Source organism: Myxocyprinus asiaticus, chromosome 3, assembly GCF_019703515.2.
Source record: "Myxocyprinus asiaticus isolate MX2 ecotype Aquarium Trade chromosome 3, UBuf_Myxa_2, whole genome shotgun sequence".
NCBI lineage: Eukaryota > Metazoa > Chordata > Actinopteri > Cypriniformes > Catostomidae > Myxocyprinus > Myxocyprinus asiaticus.
In genome coordinates, this window is record NC_059346.1 from 46,086,711 (window position 1) to 46,103,288 (window position 16,578).

The 16,578-nt window shown below is 40.5% G+C and overlaps 1 protein-coding gene across 1 annotated transcript in view; it reads left to right on the plus strand.

Moving 5' to 3' along the window:
• LOC127419336 (collagen alpha-1(XXVII) chain B-like) overlaps positions 1-16,578 on the plus strand; it is a 131,430-nt gene that overhangs the window by 106,087 nt on the left and 8,765 nt on the right. The window contains exons 33-48 of the mRNA XM_051660691.1: positions 3,215-3,268; positions 3,909-3,962; positions 4,259-4,312; positions 4,397-4,450; positions 9,024-9,131; positions 10,474-10,527; positions 10,678-10,785; positions 11,224-11,277; positions 11,507-11,560; positions 12,218-12,274; positions 12,375-12,428; positions 13,167-13,220; positions 13,337-13,390; positions 13,471-13,524; positions 13,610-13,717; positions 13,833-13,940. Of these exons, the coding sequence (XP_051516651.1) occupies positions 3,215-3,268; positions 3,909-3,962; positions 4,259-4,312; positions 4,397-4,450; positions 9,024-9,131; positions 10,474-10,527; positions 10,678-10,785; positions 11,224-11,277; positions 11,507-11,560; positions 12,218-12,274; positions 12,375-12,428; positions 13,167-13,220; positions 13,337-13,390; positions 13,471-13,524; positions 13,610-13,717; positions 13,833-13,940 (1,083 nt within the window). The remainder of the gene's footprint in view (positions 1-3,214; positions 3,269-3,908; positions 3,963-4,258; positions 4,313-4,396; positions 4,451-9,023; positions 9,132-10,473; positions 10,528-10,677; positions 10,786-11,223; positions 11,278-11,506; positions 11,561-12,217; positions 12,275-12,374; positions 12,429-13,166; positions 13,221-13,336; positions 13,391-13,470; positions 13,525-13,609; positions 13,718-13,832; positions 13,941-16,578) is intronic.

Sequence of the window (16,578 nt, forward strand, 5' to 3'; positions counted from 1 at the left end):
CAAGCAGAGCACATCCAAACTATGTTCTGTAATCATTTAATTTACAATTAGTGCATTGGTTGAAAGAGATCTAATGTTTAATAGCCCTACAGTTGTATGATTCAATTATTTATTTATTTTTCAAGATTAACCTTAATAAAACATTTTCTAAATGATTTAGTGAGGGGTTTGTGTTTGGTAGTTCGGGGAACAGTCACAGTCTCTATATGATATCTAGGTGATACAGTCTCTATGTGTTGTAGTTTATGTGACCTGTGTGATGTCTCAATGCAGCTAGCAGATGTTCGGATTAACCAGTTTGTCTGCTTCCTGACCTGGGCCCCAGTTTGTCAAGTACTATCACTATTAACACTATGAGCCAAATTACTAGAGAGGAGAGCGGCACCTTCCCTGATGGGATGGAGTCTGTCTATATTTAACAGGTCAGGTCTACCCCAAATACTCTTCCAATTGTCTGTAAATCCTATGCTATTCTCCGGACACCACTCAGACATCCAGCCATTCAATGACACTAATCTACTATAAACCTCATCACCACGATGAGCAGGGAGGGGGCCAGAGCATATTACAGTGTCTGAAATAGTTTCTGCAAGTTCACACACCTCTTTAACATTATCTCTAGTGATCTCCGACTGCCAAAGCCGGACATCGTTAGTACCAACATGAATACAATTTTTAGAAAATCTACGTTTAGCTTTAGCCTGCTCTTGTAAATTTGATCTGATGTCAGATGCCCGAGCCCCGGAAATGCATTTAACGATGGTGGCTGGAGTCTCTATTTCCATGTTCCTTACAATAGAATCTCCTATGACCAAGGTTCTTTCAACATGATTATCAGTGGGTGCATCACAGAGTGGGGAGAATCGATTGGAAACCCTAACAGGGAGAGTGGTGTCGCCTTGCTGAACAAGTATGCTACTGAGACATCACCCAAACACCCTGCTGCAGGAGCTCTACAGCCGGAACCAAAGTGTGTGTGTTGCTCGCTGTACTACCCGCATCTGAGACCGTATCTACCAGCTTCACTAGCATTCAGATGCATGTCTTTAACTCATTAACCTTCTCCGTCAGCCTGACTAATTCCTTACATTTATCACATGTAAATGCTTCACTGCTGACGGAAGAAGCTAGTAAACATGTGGCATGCAATGCAGGAAGAAATAACATGAGCGGATGCCATGACTTACCACAATTGTTTGTTGTTGTTGTTGTTATGGTTGTTCTTGAGCGGCAAGGGTTTGAGATCGATGTGGTTCGATGTCGTTCCTGGTCAGCAGAGATTTTATATTGATGCAATAATCCATGTGAAACATAGAGGAGAAAATGAATGCACGCAGTTGAGACGCGAGATGTAGAAAAGAAAGGAAATAAAAAAGAGAGAAAACGGGTGCGTGAGGTAAAATACATGCAGTTGAAACAGTAGAAAAGTGGTGGGATAAAACTAAGCATGCAGTAAAATGGTAAAGGATAAAACGTTGAACGTATAAGAAGAATAAGCAATGCTAAGCAGGTTAGTAAGCTATAAACACAGACTCGTGCAGCGTGCCAGCAGCAACCAAGGTGTCAAAGTGGAGCAATCTGTTGGTGTCTCCCTCTTCTCTTGCAGGAATGGGGACTTAGAACCTGGTGTATCGTATCCATCTCTCTGGATGGGAGACTAAGAACAGGGTTTTTCTGTTGAAAGGGTGCTCATCACTTTCTGGTTAGGAGGAAATTGCAGTTTGGTGCCTTTCTGTTCCAGTGTTTTGATTGGCTGTTTGATTGGCTGATTGGCACTTCCAAAATACTCCAAAAATAATCCAAAAATGATGCTAAAAGATAAAATATTAAACATGCATTCATTTATACCCTAATAGTTTATTTGTGTGATCTATTGTGTTGATCAAACAACTGCAACCAACATAAACAGTTCTGTGAACGAACATGTTGATGTCCATTTTAAGGATTCCAAACATGTGTATGGGTGAATTTGTCTTTGTTTGTGGCCTCTCTTTGTTGCAGCCACTGCTGCCAAAAACGCTGTTTAGTAACATGCTGCATCTGGAGGTCCTAAGGAATTTGTATGTTCATCTTAGCTTAAACTTTAGGATGGGAGTCAAGATGTGCCATAGGATTTTGGACCAATGAAGTCCCTTAAAATGTGGAGGTTGATCCGGGGCCTTCCTTCATGTCCTGTAAGAGCTGTCTGGCAGTTGTCTAATCAGCTTTATCTGATGGCTGCTTGACATTTGTTTGTGTTGGTCCACCAACATCCAATCAAAAAGTAGCAACTTTTCTTAATTATGTCAATTAGAGAGGAGCCTTGCATTATACTGGGGCCCCTGGAATGCCATCTTGTTCATTGTTCACTTGGATGCATGGATGCAGGGCTCTCTCATCCACATTCAAAGTTTATGCCTCTGCCATAGCGATTGTCCCCTTTGGGTGGTTTGTCTGTGGGCAAACACACTTTGGTCACTAAGTTCTTGTGAGGAGCAATGTATTTGTCTCACTATCCCATTGGCTACTGGGATTACATTCTTTTGTCAGCCAGTGAACAGTCTGTTTCTCTCTTTCCCCCATTACGGTGCAGATGAGAATTTTTGGACAATGTATCACTACTTGTTATGGCAAGTGTCATTGTTATACTTCCTAACCATGAGTGATTATTAAGGTTTTTCTCTTTTTTTCCTTCCTATTGTTAAATATGATGGGGAGACTATGTCAATGCCTGTTTAACTACCCTACTAGCTAGTAGGTAATTCTTCCCGGTCTGAATCAGTAGCACGGCATGATGCTATACATTTCCCATAGTGTCAAAGTGACCAACTTAAAAGGGAAAGTTCTGGTTACAACTGTAACCTTGGTTCCCTGAAAGGAGAGAACAAGATGCTGCGTAAGCTTGCCGCACTACTGATTTCACACTGATAAGGGCTCAAGAGATGTGCTCTGCTCCCTTCAGACAAAATATCCTGATGTAATAGTGCTGTGCTCTTATTTATATGCCCGAGATGATGTGCATATCAGAGGCGGAGCATCAAATGCCATCTGCCAATAGATTGCCTTGATTTTATAGAGCATCAGAGATCGTCACTCCAGGGAGGAGTTTCAGTTAGCATCAGCTACTAATGCAGCGTCTCTTTCCTCTTTCCTTTCAGGGAACCAAGGATACAATTATTCATTGCCTCAATATATGACATCACAACCTTTGTCAATGTCTTCTGTCTCTTAATAGGGTCCTTCAGGTCCACCTGGAATATTAGGTCCACTGGGTGAGATTGGAGCAGTGGTAAGATTCACAGCACAAACTCCACATGCTAACTCCTATCTGTTTAGTAACCATGGCAATTTAGGTTCAGAATTTCAGATCAATTCAGTTAGGATTGCAGATCAGGAAGTTTCTGTAATACTGTACCAGATGTGTGTGTGTGTGTGTTTGACACTATGCAAAGTATACTATACTACTTATTCAGAATTCAGTGTATTGTTCTACTGTATTAATAAGAACTATTAAATAAGTTCCCTCTTTTCCAGAATGTTTTTGTTTGTTTTGGATTTTTTTTTTTTTTTGTTTGTAGTGTTATTTCCCATTCTGACTCTGCCCTACTCTTCTCACTGATTTTCATGGAAACTATTACCATCATGCCCTAATTTAACCAATACCAAATTAGTTATTGTCCCTGTATACATCTAAATGCTCTCAGATGGCACTAGAGAACACTGTTTTTTCTAATTAGAATACTTTAACCAATTATAAAGAAATAAGGAACAGATTTTGTACCGCATAGTCTTTTTGTTTCTAATTACCTATCCATTACTCCCACATGTTTTCTGAATAGAAGACTCATAGCTTTGAGGGACCAAAACCTGTAGCAACATTCAGAAAGCCAAAAGCTCTATCCTAATTAGTTTCATGGTTTATATAACAGGGTCTACCTGGAAAAGCCGGGGAGCAGGGCCTACCAGGTGAACCAGGAGAGAAGGTGAAACACCTGTTGTGTTTGCTAATGTGTGGTTGGAAATGCTGATTAGTCTGGTGTAGCCACTGTGTAGTGATGTCATGTCCCACATTTATAATAGTGCAGTTATGGTGATCACATGCAGATGTTTTAAATAACCCCTTCAGATTATTGTCCTGTATGATAATCTAACAGTATTGTTATAAATGTATTTCATTTAATTATGTTTGACAAATTTCTATTTAAGGAATTTATCATGTGACATTTGAATCTTGTGCCAACATAATGTGTCACACATTTCACATTTTCTTTCATTCTAGGGTGCAGTTGGGTCTCCTGGAAATATGGGGGAGCAAGGCTTGATTGGACCTAGAGTAGGTTGTTTCACTTAACTAACAGCACTGTCTGTCTCTTTATGGTAGTGCAGAGATTTCTAATTTAAAATAAATCTCATTTAGGGTGACCCTGGGCTCGATGGGGAGGACAGTCCAAGCGGTCCTGATGGAGCTAAGGTCGGAAAAATGCCAGATTATTTTTGCATAATTACTTTTGACAGAACAATAAATAAACACACATACCTGGATTGTTGCTGGCAGGACAAGGAAATATTACAAAAAGAGAAGAATAAAAATCCAGCATCCAGTATTTTCAATATTTTTCAATATTTTCAGCCATGCAACCTTTATTAGGAATTTAAAAGCAGAGAATGACGCACAGGCAAATTTAAACAGTCAGAGAGGTTTCTAAATATTAGCCCCTTTTATACATGCAACATGGTAAATTGCACTAAAATTGTTGAATTTGCCATACCAGTAAATATACCACATCTGCTGTTCACACATGCAACAGTTTCTGTCTTTTTTCTGTTTTGCTGCCATTCACACATCAGCACCAAAAACGCCATTAAACTCTGAGATATAGTTATTTTATCAGTCGATAAATATATTCATCCGCTCAGATGAAGAGAACTGCTTTTAGGCTGGATTACACTACAACAAATCTAAAATCTGAACATAATCTAAAAATACTAGTTCAGAATCAGAATCAGCTTTATTGCCAAGTATGCTAACACATACAAGGAATTTGTCTTGGTGACAGGAGCTTCCAGTGTACAACAATACAAAAACAATACAAAAACAGCAGCAAGACATAGATAATAATAAAAAATAAAACATAATTATACGTACAGACACACACATACATACATACACACATACACATGGGTAGTGCAAATCTAATACAATCTGTTATGTACAGTGCAAAATTATTATTTTTTTTTTTTCAGTGGAATGAAATGGCAGAAGAGGTTGGATGTGTTATATAAATATAAGAAAGACTAAACTGTGTATTGCACATAGTTATTGCTCAATGGGGCAATTTAACTGTTCATGAGATGGATAGCCTGAGGGAAAAAACTGTTCCTGTGCCTGACGGTTCTGGTGCTCAGAGCTCTGAAGCGTCGGCCAGAAGGCAAAAGTTCAAGAAGGTGGTGGGCAGGGTGAGTGGGGTTCAGAGAGATTTTTCCAGCCTTTTTCCTCACTCTGGAAGTGTATAGTTTGGGGGGGGGGGTCCAAACTGTCAGCAGTCCGAACTGTCCTTTGTAGTCTTCTGATGTCTGATTTCGTAGCTGAACCAAACCAGACAGTTATTGAAGTGCAGAAGACAGACTCAGTGACTGCTGAGAAGAACTGTATCAGCAGCACCTGTGGCAGGTTGAATTTCCTCAGCTGGCAAAGGAAGTACAACCTCTGCTGGGCCTTTTTCAAAACCACTTCAGGTCTTGTGAGATGGTAGTGCCCAGGAACCTGAATGACTCCACTGCTGCCACAGTGCTGTTTAGAATGGTGAGGGGGGTCAGTTTTGGGGTGTTTTTCCTTAAGTCCACAATGATCTCCACCATTTTGAGCATGTTCAACTCAAGGTTGTTTTGACTGCACCAGACAGCCAGCTGTTCAACCTCCCTTCTGTATGCAGACTCATTGTCATCTCAGATGAGGCCGATGACAGTGGTGTCATCTGCAAACTTCAGGAGCTTGACAGTGGGGTCGTTGGCGATGCAGTCATTGGTGTAGAGGGAGAAGAGTAGTGGGGAGAGCACACATCCCTGGGGGGCACCAGTGCTGGTTGTACAGGTGCTAGAAGTGAGTTTCCCCTGTTTCACAAGCTGCTGCCTGTCCGTCAGAAAGCTGGTAATCCACTGACAGATAGACATAGGAACAGAGAGTTGGTGTAATTTATTCTGGAGTATAGCTGGGATGATGGTGTTGAAAGCCGAACTGATGTCCACAAAAAGGATCCTTGCATATGTCCCTGGTCTGTCCAGATGTTGCAGGATATGATGCAATCCCATGTTGACTGCATCATCCACAGACCTGTTTGCTCGATAAGCAAATTGAAGGGGATCTAGAAAGGGTCCAGTGATCCTTCAGGTGGGCCAACACCAGTCTCTCAAATGATTTCATGACCACAGACGTCAGGGCAACAGGTCTGTAGTCATTAAGTCCTGTGATTTTTGGTTTCTTTGGTACAGGAATAATGATTGTGCGTTTGAAGCAGCATGGGACTTCACACTGTTCCAGTGATCTATTGAAGATCTGTGTGAAGATGGGGGCCAGCTGGTTAGCACAGGATCGAAGACACGCTGGTGAGACGCCATCTGGGCCTGAAGACTTTTTCGTCTTTGTTTCCGAAAGACGCAGCTCACGTCATCTTCACAGATCTTACGTGCAGGTTGAGTAGCAGGAGGGGGGAGGAGGGGGGGTTGGAGGAAGTGTTGGTGTTTGTGTGAATTGAAGGTCAGGGTGGGTGTGGGGTGTGAGATTGGGCCTTTCAAATCTGCAGTAGAACACATTCAGTTTGTCAGCCAGTTGTTGGTTCCCTACAGGGTTGGGGGTAGGAGTCCTGTAATTTGTGAGTTGTTTCATGCCACTCCACACTGATGCTGGGTCGTTAGCTGAAAACTTGTTTTTCAGCTTCTCAGAGTATCTTCTTTTAGCCACTCTGATTTCCCTGTTCAGTGTGTTCCTGGCCTGATTGTACAAGACTTTATCCCCACCTCTGTAAGCATCCTCTTTGGCCTGACGAAGCTGCCTGAGCTCTGCTGTAAACCACGGTTTGTCATTGTTGAACTTTGTTAAATAAATGTTAAATAAGTCCTAGTAGGAATGCACATATCCTCACAGAAACTGATATATGATGTAACAGTATCTGTGAGCTCATCCAGGTCTGTGGCTGCAGCCTCAAAAACACTCCAATCTGTGCAATCGAAGCAGGCTTGTAGTTCCCGCTCTGCTTCATTGGTCCATCGCTTTACAGTCCTTACTACAGGCTTATCAGATTTTAATTTCTGCCTGTAGGTTGGAAGAAGATGAACCAGACAGTGATCAGAGAGTCCCAAAGCTGCTCTAGGGACAGAGCGATATGCATCCTTTATTGTTGTGTAACAATGATCCAGTATGTTCCTGTCTCTGGTGAAGCATGTGATGTGCTCTTTGTATTTGGGCAGTTCACGTGTGAGATTTGCTTTGTTAAAATCCCCAAGAATAATAATAACTGAGACCGGGTATTGTTGTTCTGTGTTTATGGTTTGATCAGTCAGCTGTTGCAGCGCTGTGTTCAAACACGCGTTTGGCACGATAGACACACTCACCAGAATAAACGAGGAAAACACCCATGGCAAGTAGAACGGCTTACAATTAATAAAGAGCGCTTCCAAATTAGGACAGCACATCCTCTTTAACGTTGTTACATCTGTACACCAACTTTCACTGATATAAAAGCATGTTCCACCGCCTCTCGTTTTCCTCGTTAACTCTGCGATGCGATCTGCTCTGAACAGTTGAAAGCCCGGCAGATGTAACACGCTGTCCGGAATGGCTTCACTCAGCCAGGTTTCTGTGAAGCACAAGGCAGCAGGGGTTGAGAAGTCCTTGTTTGTGCGGGTGAGGAGATGTAGTTCGTCCGTTTTGTTAGGAAGAGAGCGGAGATTCGCTAAGTGAATACTCAGCAGCACTGTTCGAAATCCGTGCCAACGGAATTTGACCAGCGCACCGGCTCATCTCCCTCACCTGCATCTCTTGAACAGCAGAGCTGCGCCTCCAACTAAAATGTCTAGCAAAACCTCTGAATATTCAAAAACCGAGAAAAGATTGTCTGGTATATGCTGTCAAATGTTCAGCAGTTCGTCTCTGTTAAAACTGACTGGAAAAAGATTACTAAACACAGGACAAACAAACAAAAACAACAAAAGAACTGAGGAGCTCCACACCGAGACAGCCATCCGCGGCGCAATCATGATGATGTGATGGTTATCACACACTTACCAACTACATAAATGGCTACAGACAAAAACTGGATATCACACACTAATCTACAGGATCACTCCGGTTGTCAAGTCAGTCCAATTACAAACTCAGTGGAAATGCACGCCCCCCGTTCTGAGAGACGCTTGACAGATGTGAACAAACATGGATGTACGGAAGCGTTGCTGTTGATGTTGCGACTTCTCTGTTCCGAGTCTCAAACAAATTAGCCTCGCACAGTCGATTTACATTTGCTGCTCACCATATGACTTCATATTTGAGTCATGGTGTGTCATACACTATGAGATTTCCCCTATAGTCGGATCTAAAATCAAATATTAAATATTTTTATATCTTCTGACTAAAATTGAATAATTTTACTATCTCTCCAATTTTAAGATGGTTTTGGACTCCAGAGTAACTGAATCATTTCTGTCTTATGTCAGCGCATCCTGGTATGTGCTCAAACCGTTAACCTTATGACTCTGTTCACACATAGCACCAAAACAGAACTTTTCAGGTAATATTACTACTACTCATTCAGACAAATAGCCAGCCCTAAATTCTTTTTTTTTTTTTTTAATGGGTCGTGTTCACACATGAACTCTAAACTGAAAATTGCAGTTCATGTTCGAGAAAAGGCTGTATGTGTGAAAGCGACTATGAGGAGTGTAAATGGTCACTTTTTGAAAGAATGTTAGACATCGTTTCAACTTTGCTTGGATAGATAATGATTAAGCTCATTTTATTGACCCTAAAACTCAACAGGGGTTTTTGTCTCTAGGGTGATAAGGGGGATATCGGAATGGAGGGGGAAACTGGTGAAAAGGGAGCCATTGGATTTAAAGGAAAAGAAGGGCGACCAGGAGATCCCGGCTTAATGGGCATCAAGGTGTGTGTTCTGCTCTGTTTTTATGCATCAAATCCTTTCCTACAGGTGCAAGGGTGCTCAGGTATACCACTCACAGTGCTATAGTTTATGCATGTTTAGCCATGAAAAAAGTAATGTATTATAATATTTAGCTGATTCTTAAATTCTAAAAGACCTACTGAACTGCCATAGCAAACTAGGCCTTCTCTGCTGGAAAATAAAATGTTAAACCAGTTGGTTTGCTGTCTTAACTGGTATTCACAACCAGTTTTGAGTGTCAGGCTGGTCTCTTATCATTTTTAGAAAGGTTTTGGGCACTTTTTAGCTGCTCAGGCTGGAAGAACAGTTGGTTAACTAGCTAAGTCAGCCTGACTCAAGTAGGGAGGCCAGCTAAGACCACTTTAGGATGTTAAGATTTTAAGCCTAAAAATAGAAAATAAGCCTAAGAATTAAGCATAGTAAAACTAATTTACAATGCACTATATTGCTCTAGCTAGCACATGCTATATGGTTTTATTGAAGACTGAGTGATGTTAGATGGCAATAATATGGGAAACTACACAATGTGGTAGCTAGGAATTATCAGAATCATTAGTTAAAGGTATAGTTCACACAAAAATTAAAATTCTCTCATCATATACCCACCCGTATACAATCCCGGATGTGTATGACTTTCTTTCTTCAGCAGAACACAAATGAAGATTTTTAGAAGAATTTCTCAGCTCTTTTGGTCCATACAATGCAACTGAATACCAACATTTTGAAGCTCCAAAAATCACATAGGCCAGAATAAAAGTAATCCATATGACTCCAGTTGTTAAATCAATGTCTTCAGAAGTGTGTGAGAAAAATATCAATATTTTAGTCAAATTTTTACTTTAAATTCTCCTTCCTGCTCAGTCAATCTCCACTTTAACTTTCACATTCTTTTTCTTTGGATTTTTTGGTGATTGACATTCTTCATGCATATGCCCCCTACTGGACAGGGAGAAGAATTTCTGGCAAAAATGTCCTTAAATATTGATCTGTTTCTCACCCACACCTATCATATCACTTCTGTAAACATGGATTTAACCACTGGAGTCTTATGGATTACTTTTATGCTGCCTTTATGTGATTTTTGGAGCATCAAAATGTTGGCACCCATTCATTTGCATTGTATGGACCTACAGAGCTGAAATATTCTTTTAAAAATCTTAATTTGTGTAGTGCAGAAGAAAGAAAGTCATACACATCTGGGATGGCATGAGGGTGAGTAAATGATGAGAAAATTTTCATTTTTGGGTGAACTATCCCTTTAATACTTGCATAACTATAGAAGAGCTTTTTCAGAGTCTGTATAATCTCTTTAATTTAATTTCAGGGTCCTGAAGGCAAACCTGGAAAAATTGGTGAGAGGGGAAAACCAGGAGACAAGGTAATGCTAAAATGTTTTTGTTTTTTTGTTTTGTTTTTTTAACCTTGTTTTCCCACTACCACTACAAAGTGCTTAATGAATGTCAGTATGTGTTGAGCATAAGCAAAAAACTTATATTTAGAGTATAAATTATGCTAAAATTTATTTCAGGGTAGCAAAGGTCACCAAGGTCACCTTGGAGAGACTGGACCAATCGGGGAGCAAGGTGCTATGGGTTTTATCGGGCCAAAAGGAAGCAGAGGAACTACTGGATTTGTGGTACATGCTTTGCTGTTTTTAAATGAGTATTCTGCTCTTTTGAAAAAATCATGTTCAATATCACTTTTTGTCAACCCAAAACAGCAAAAGGACCATTGATTACAAAGGACTTACCCACCCATGATGTCACAGGGGAATGAGTCAGCAGAAATAATTACAAATGCTCACTGAAACACCCTTCCCTTTTCCAGAGATAGATTACATTTTTTGGAACTTCTTATATTACATCATCTAGAAGTTTATCTTGAGACCCTAAAGAAATACTGATACTTTCTGTCACTGTACCACCAACTTATAAAACTGCCGGTATGCAAACGTTGTTGTGAAGTGCGTATCGGCGCGTACTGGCTCACTTTGAGCACTGGTTATATTGGATGCAAAAAAACAAACATTTTTGATTATGCAATCTGAATCTAACTTGGCTCCCATGATTTTCAGGGTGCTCCTGGAACAATGGGTCAACAAGGAGAAAAAGGTTTAGTGGGTTATGAAGTAAGTGTCATATAGCATAGACATGCCTTTAAAGACTTTATTTTACCTCAGAATGAAGCAAAAAAAAAAAACATCAAAACACCTTCTCAGATTATTGTGTATACTTTCTCATAGGTTTTATTTTTTTAAGCCTAGTTGCCTTGTCTTTGATTGCTCAAACAGTTCCCTGCACCACTTTTTTTTACATTTATTACTTTCTATTTCATTCATAATTTATTATTTGCTTTAGGGTCACCAAGGTCTGCAGGGTCCAATAGGATCCCCAGGACCAAAAGGTGAAAAGGTAAAAACAAATAAACTATTGTTTATAATCAGAGGTGGACTGGGAAGAGAAATCAGCCCGGGATTTTACATACAAACTGGCCGAAAAGGGTCGCTGTCCTTTTCTGCATATCGCTGCCCCCTCCTGCATATCGCGGCGCCGTTTTGTGGCCCGTTCTGCATATTACGCAGGCTCATTTCAGCTTAGTCCCGGTTCTCCCGATGGCCAGTCCGCCCCTGATCGGCCCCAAAGTGTGTCGGCCCACCGGGAAAATGCCCGGTATGCCAGATTACCTATCCAGCCCTGTTTATAATTAGAAGATAGTTTCAGAAACCTAAGAAGTCTAACAAAGAAATGCTGTTTTTGTATGCATAATAAAAACGAACAGCATATTATTCTTAAAAGGTTTTCTACAATTTATTTGTTAAATCATGGTCTAGATTCTCAAAAACTGCAGTTTATTGATGTAATTTTAACTTGGCTTATGCATAGCACATGGCCAAAGAAACATCAGCACTTGAAGTTTTAGCTAGAGAAATCCATTGACAGAATGCTGGCATAAATCCTTTAACAGCCTCTTCCTTTAATTAGGGCCACATTCTGCCCCACAATGATAGTCTTGGCATCTTAATACACAACCAGAAATCAATGCTCAAATGAATTTCAAATCATTTTCAGGGAGAGCAAGGAGATGATGGGAAGGTTGAAGGTCCACCTGGTCCTTCAGGTGACATCGTGAGTCAGTCCACTAGGTTTTACTATGCTTTATTGTCTTGTTTTGAAAGAATTCTGGGTTCCAACCTGATCAATGTGTTTGGTTTTATCTGGGATTCAGGGACCTGTTGGCAACAGAGGAGAAAGGGGAGAACCTGGTGACCCTGGATACCCAGTAGGTTTGCATAGCTAAAGATAGCTTTTTGTATTATTGTTATAGTTTAGTATATAACTATTTTTGGAAAATCTAAAAATAGATAACTAATTAAAGGAAAAGTTCACCCAAAAATGAAAATTCTGTCATCATTTACTCATTCTCATGTTGTTCCAAACCTCAAATACTTTCTGTCCTCCATAGAACACAAAATAAGATGGTAGACAGAATGTTAGCATTTTGAAGTTTAGTTTCCTTGTCTTAGACACTTCCTATTTCCTGTCTATGTCATGTGATTTCCCCGGTTGTTGTCTTGTGACCCTCATGTTCCATGTTTATTAATCTTGTCTTTTTATTGATTCTTGTTTCATTGTCTTGATCAGTCTTGCTATTCTGTTAATTAGTTTCCTTGTGATTGGTTTATGTTGATTGAGTCTTGTTTGCCCTTTTTGTATTTAAGCCCTCATGTTTTCCATTGTCCTTGGTCGTGTATTGGGTCATGTCTAGAAGGTTATGCCTGCAACGTTAGTCACCATTCACTTCCATTGCATAATTTTTTCCGTACAGTGAAAGTGAATGGTTACTGAGGCTACATTCTTCCCAGCATCTCTTTTTGTGTTCCATTAAAGAAAAAAGTAATACAGATTTGGAACAACATGAGGGTGAATAAATGATGATGGGCCTTTAATTTTTTTGGGCAAACTATTCCTTTAAATATGCAATCTTCAATTGTTTTGAATTTCAATGTACATCTTTAAGGGTCATGAAGGTGTTCATGGGAGAAGAGGAAAGCCAGGGGCACCTGGACTCCCTGTGAGTCAATCTACATCTAATTAATTATCTGATTCGTAACTGAGATATGAAATTTCTGTATGAATATTTCCTTCAGATATATTTTCTCATTTTTTATTCCTTGTATATAACCACAGGGAAATGCTGGGCCAAAAGGTGTTCCGGGGCCCGAAGGGTCCAAAGGCAATGAAGTAAGAATTGCTGCTTTTCATTTTGCTTCCCATATAAGTGTTATTGTATGGCCTTCATAAATGTTTAATGATTTATTCAGGGTCCAAAAGGCAAAAACGGTCCCCCAGGTGAATCTGGAAGCCGAGGGTCCCCTGTAAGTTTGTTTTTGACAAGACTTAGGTGACAACATGACAACTTACAGTTGATTTTAAAGTAGAACTGTTGTTTTCCTCTCAAAGGGTCTTGTTGGTCTTCCTGGCCCCAGAGGAGTTGTTGGTCGTGAGGGACTTGAGGGTGATCCTGGGGTAGATGGACTCACTGGGAAAGATGGAGCTAAAGGAATTCCAGTAAGACACTGAATGTAATTCTCTTTCAAACTAATTTTGGCCTAGGTGCTTTATGGCTTTAAGGAGATGATGTTTGTGATGTGCTTTGCTGTTTTCCCTCTGTTATACGCATTAGGGTGAGCATGGAGGTGATGGGGAGGTTGGTCTGCCTGGAAAACCAGGTCCTCAAGGCAAAACAGGTGTACCAGGTCTACCAGGAATTCAAGGCTCTTTTGGGCCAAAGGTAATTCACTGTTTTATGTTATTAACAATTGCTTATAAATCTCTCATTATGCTATATTATCACCAAATATTGGATTAGATCTTTTGCCAACTTGTTTTCTTCTAATTAGCACAGGTTTTGTATTTCTTTTTGGAACTTACTGATCGTAGTTCTCATTGACCTGAGCTTATGCACCTGTTTTCGAGTGAAAAAAGAATGATTTGTGGATAATTTTGGCAGTATTAAATAAAATATGAAAACATTCTGTACTATTTATCACACTATTGTACTTTAATGTTTAACAAACAAGTTTGTTTTGAAATGCTTTTATTTTGTACAAAATGGCACAAAGTCACACTTGTGTTGTTCCCGGTCAATAATGACCAGCCATTGAAAATGAATGGGGGAAGATCAAAAATAAGAGAAAAATTGAGTGTTCAGGAGCATGTTTATCATGTTCACATATGTGCTTGCAATGCATGCACACACACACGAGAACTGTCTTTGCCCCACAGTGACCCCTCTCCAGTAGAATCTTTCTTTGATGATCTTTCTTTCATCAAGCTTTGTGTGTTTCAAATGCAGAGCACACATTTGTAAGGCACATGCAAAAGGCTATTGTCAGTCATGTGCATGAGGACACAAAACCACCAGATGTTCATTAATTTGGTTTGTTGTTGATTAGAAAATAAACTCAGCAAAAAAATAAATAAACATCCTCTCACTTTCAGCTGCTTTTATATTCAGCAAACTTAACGTGTCAATATTTGTATGACTATAAAAAGATTAAACAACAAAGACATAAACTGAACAAGTTTCACAGACATGTGACTAACAGAAATGGAATAATGTGTCCCTGAAAAAGTGGGGGTCAAAATCACAGTAACAGTCAGTATCTGGTGTGGCCACCAGCTGCATTAAGTACTGCAGTGCATCTCCTCCTCATGGACTGCACCAGATTTGCCAGTTCTTGCTGTGAGATGTTACCCAACACTTCCACCAAGGCACAGGTTCCCAGACATTTCTGGGGGGAATGGCCTTAGCCCTCACCCTCCGATCCAACAGGTCCCAGACGTGCTCAATGGGATTGAGATCCAGGCTCTTCGCTGGCCATGGCAGAACACTGACATTCCTGTGACAAAACCACAACTCGTCAGTGAAGAGCACTTTATACCAGTCCAGTCTGGTCCAGCGAAGGTGGGTTTGTGCCCATAGGCGACATTGCTGCTGGTGATGTCTGGTAAGGACCTGCCTTACAACAGGCCTACAAGCCCTCAGTTCAGCCTCTCTCAGCCTATTGTGGACAGTCTGAGCACTGATGAAGGGATTGTGCGCTCCTGGTGTAACTCGGGCAGTTGTTGTTGCCATCCTGTACCTGTCCCGCAGGTGTGATATTCAGATGTACCGATCCTGTGCAGGTGTTGCTATACATGGTCTGCCACAGCAAGGACGATCAGCTGTCCTTCCTGTCTCCCTGTAGCGCTGTCTTAGGCGTCTCACAGTACGGACATTGCAATTTATTGCCCTGGCCACATCTGCAGTCCTCATGCCTCCATGCAGCATGCCTAAGGCATGTTCACGCAGATGAGCAGGGACTCTGGGCATCTTTCTTTTGGTGTTTTTCAGAGTCAGTAGAAAGGTCTCTTTAGTGTCCTAAGTTTTTATAACTTTGTGACCTTAATCGCCTACCGTCTGTAAGCTGTTAGTGTTTTAACGACCGTTCCACAGGTGCATGTTCATTAATTGTTTATGGTTCAAAGAATAAGCATGGAAAACATTGTTTAAACCCTTTACAATAAAGAGCTGTAAAGTTACTTGGATTTTTACAAAATTATCTTTAAAATACAGTGTCCTGAAAAAGGGAACATTGTTTAAACCCTTTACAATAAAGAGCTGTAAAGTTATTTGGATTTTTACAAAATTATCTTTAAAATACAGTGTCCTGAAAAAGGGACATTTCTTTTTTTATAACAGTTTAGAGATTATAACAGAAATATGAAGTGTTGGTACTTTTGTTCCATGAAATGTTCTTTATATGACAGTGTTCATGTGTAAATAGGCTTAGGCCAGTTTTCTTTGTCACAATGTTCAGATTTGACAGGGAACACCACAAGTGTTACTTTGTGCCCCTTTTCAGAAAATAAAAGCATTTCAAAATAAAAGTCCTGCTTTTTGTGATCTTCCCCATTCATTTTCAAAGGCCGGTCATCTTTGACCGGGAACACCACAGTTCTATTGATTCTATTGGACAGGAGTCACTGTGTGGCAAAGACAGTTCTTGTGTGTGTATGTGTGTGTGTGTGCGTGTGTGCGTGCGTGCGTGCGTGTGTGCGTGCGTGCTGCGTGCGTGCGTGGTAATGTTGGATGGATGAATGGATGTTGGATGCAGTTCAGGGTAGGATAAAGTTAATCTCTGTGAAAAAGAAAGCATGTAATACTCGAGTTTGTGCGTGTACGTGAGTATGTGTGTGTTCATGTGTGCACTCGTGTGTGTGTGTGTGTTAGTGTGCATGTGTGTGTATGTGCGCATGCACAGATCCGAGGCCTTCATGTTTGCAAGCACACATATACATATGTGAACACCAACATGTAAGAAACCATGTAATGCTCAAGAGTTTGTGCATGTACGTGAGCATGTGTGTGTTCGTGTGTGTGTGCG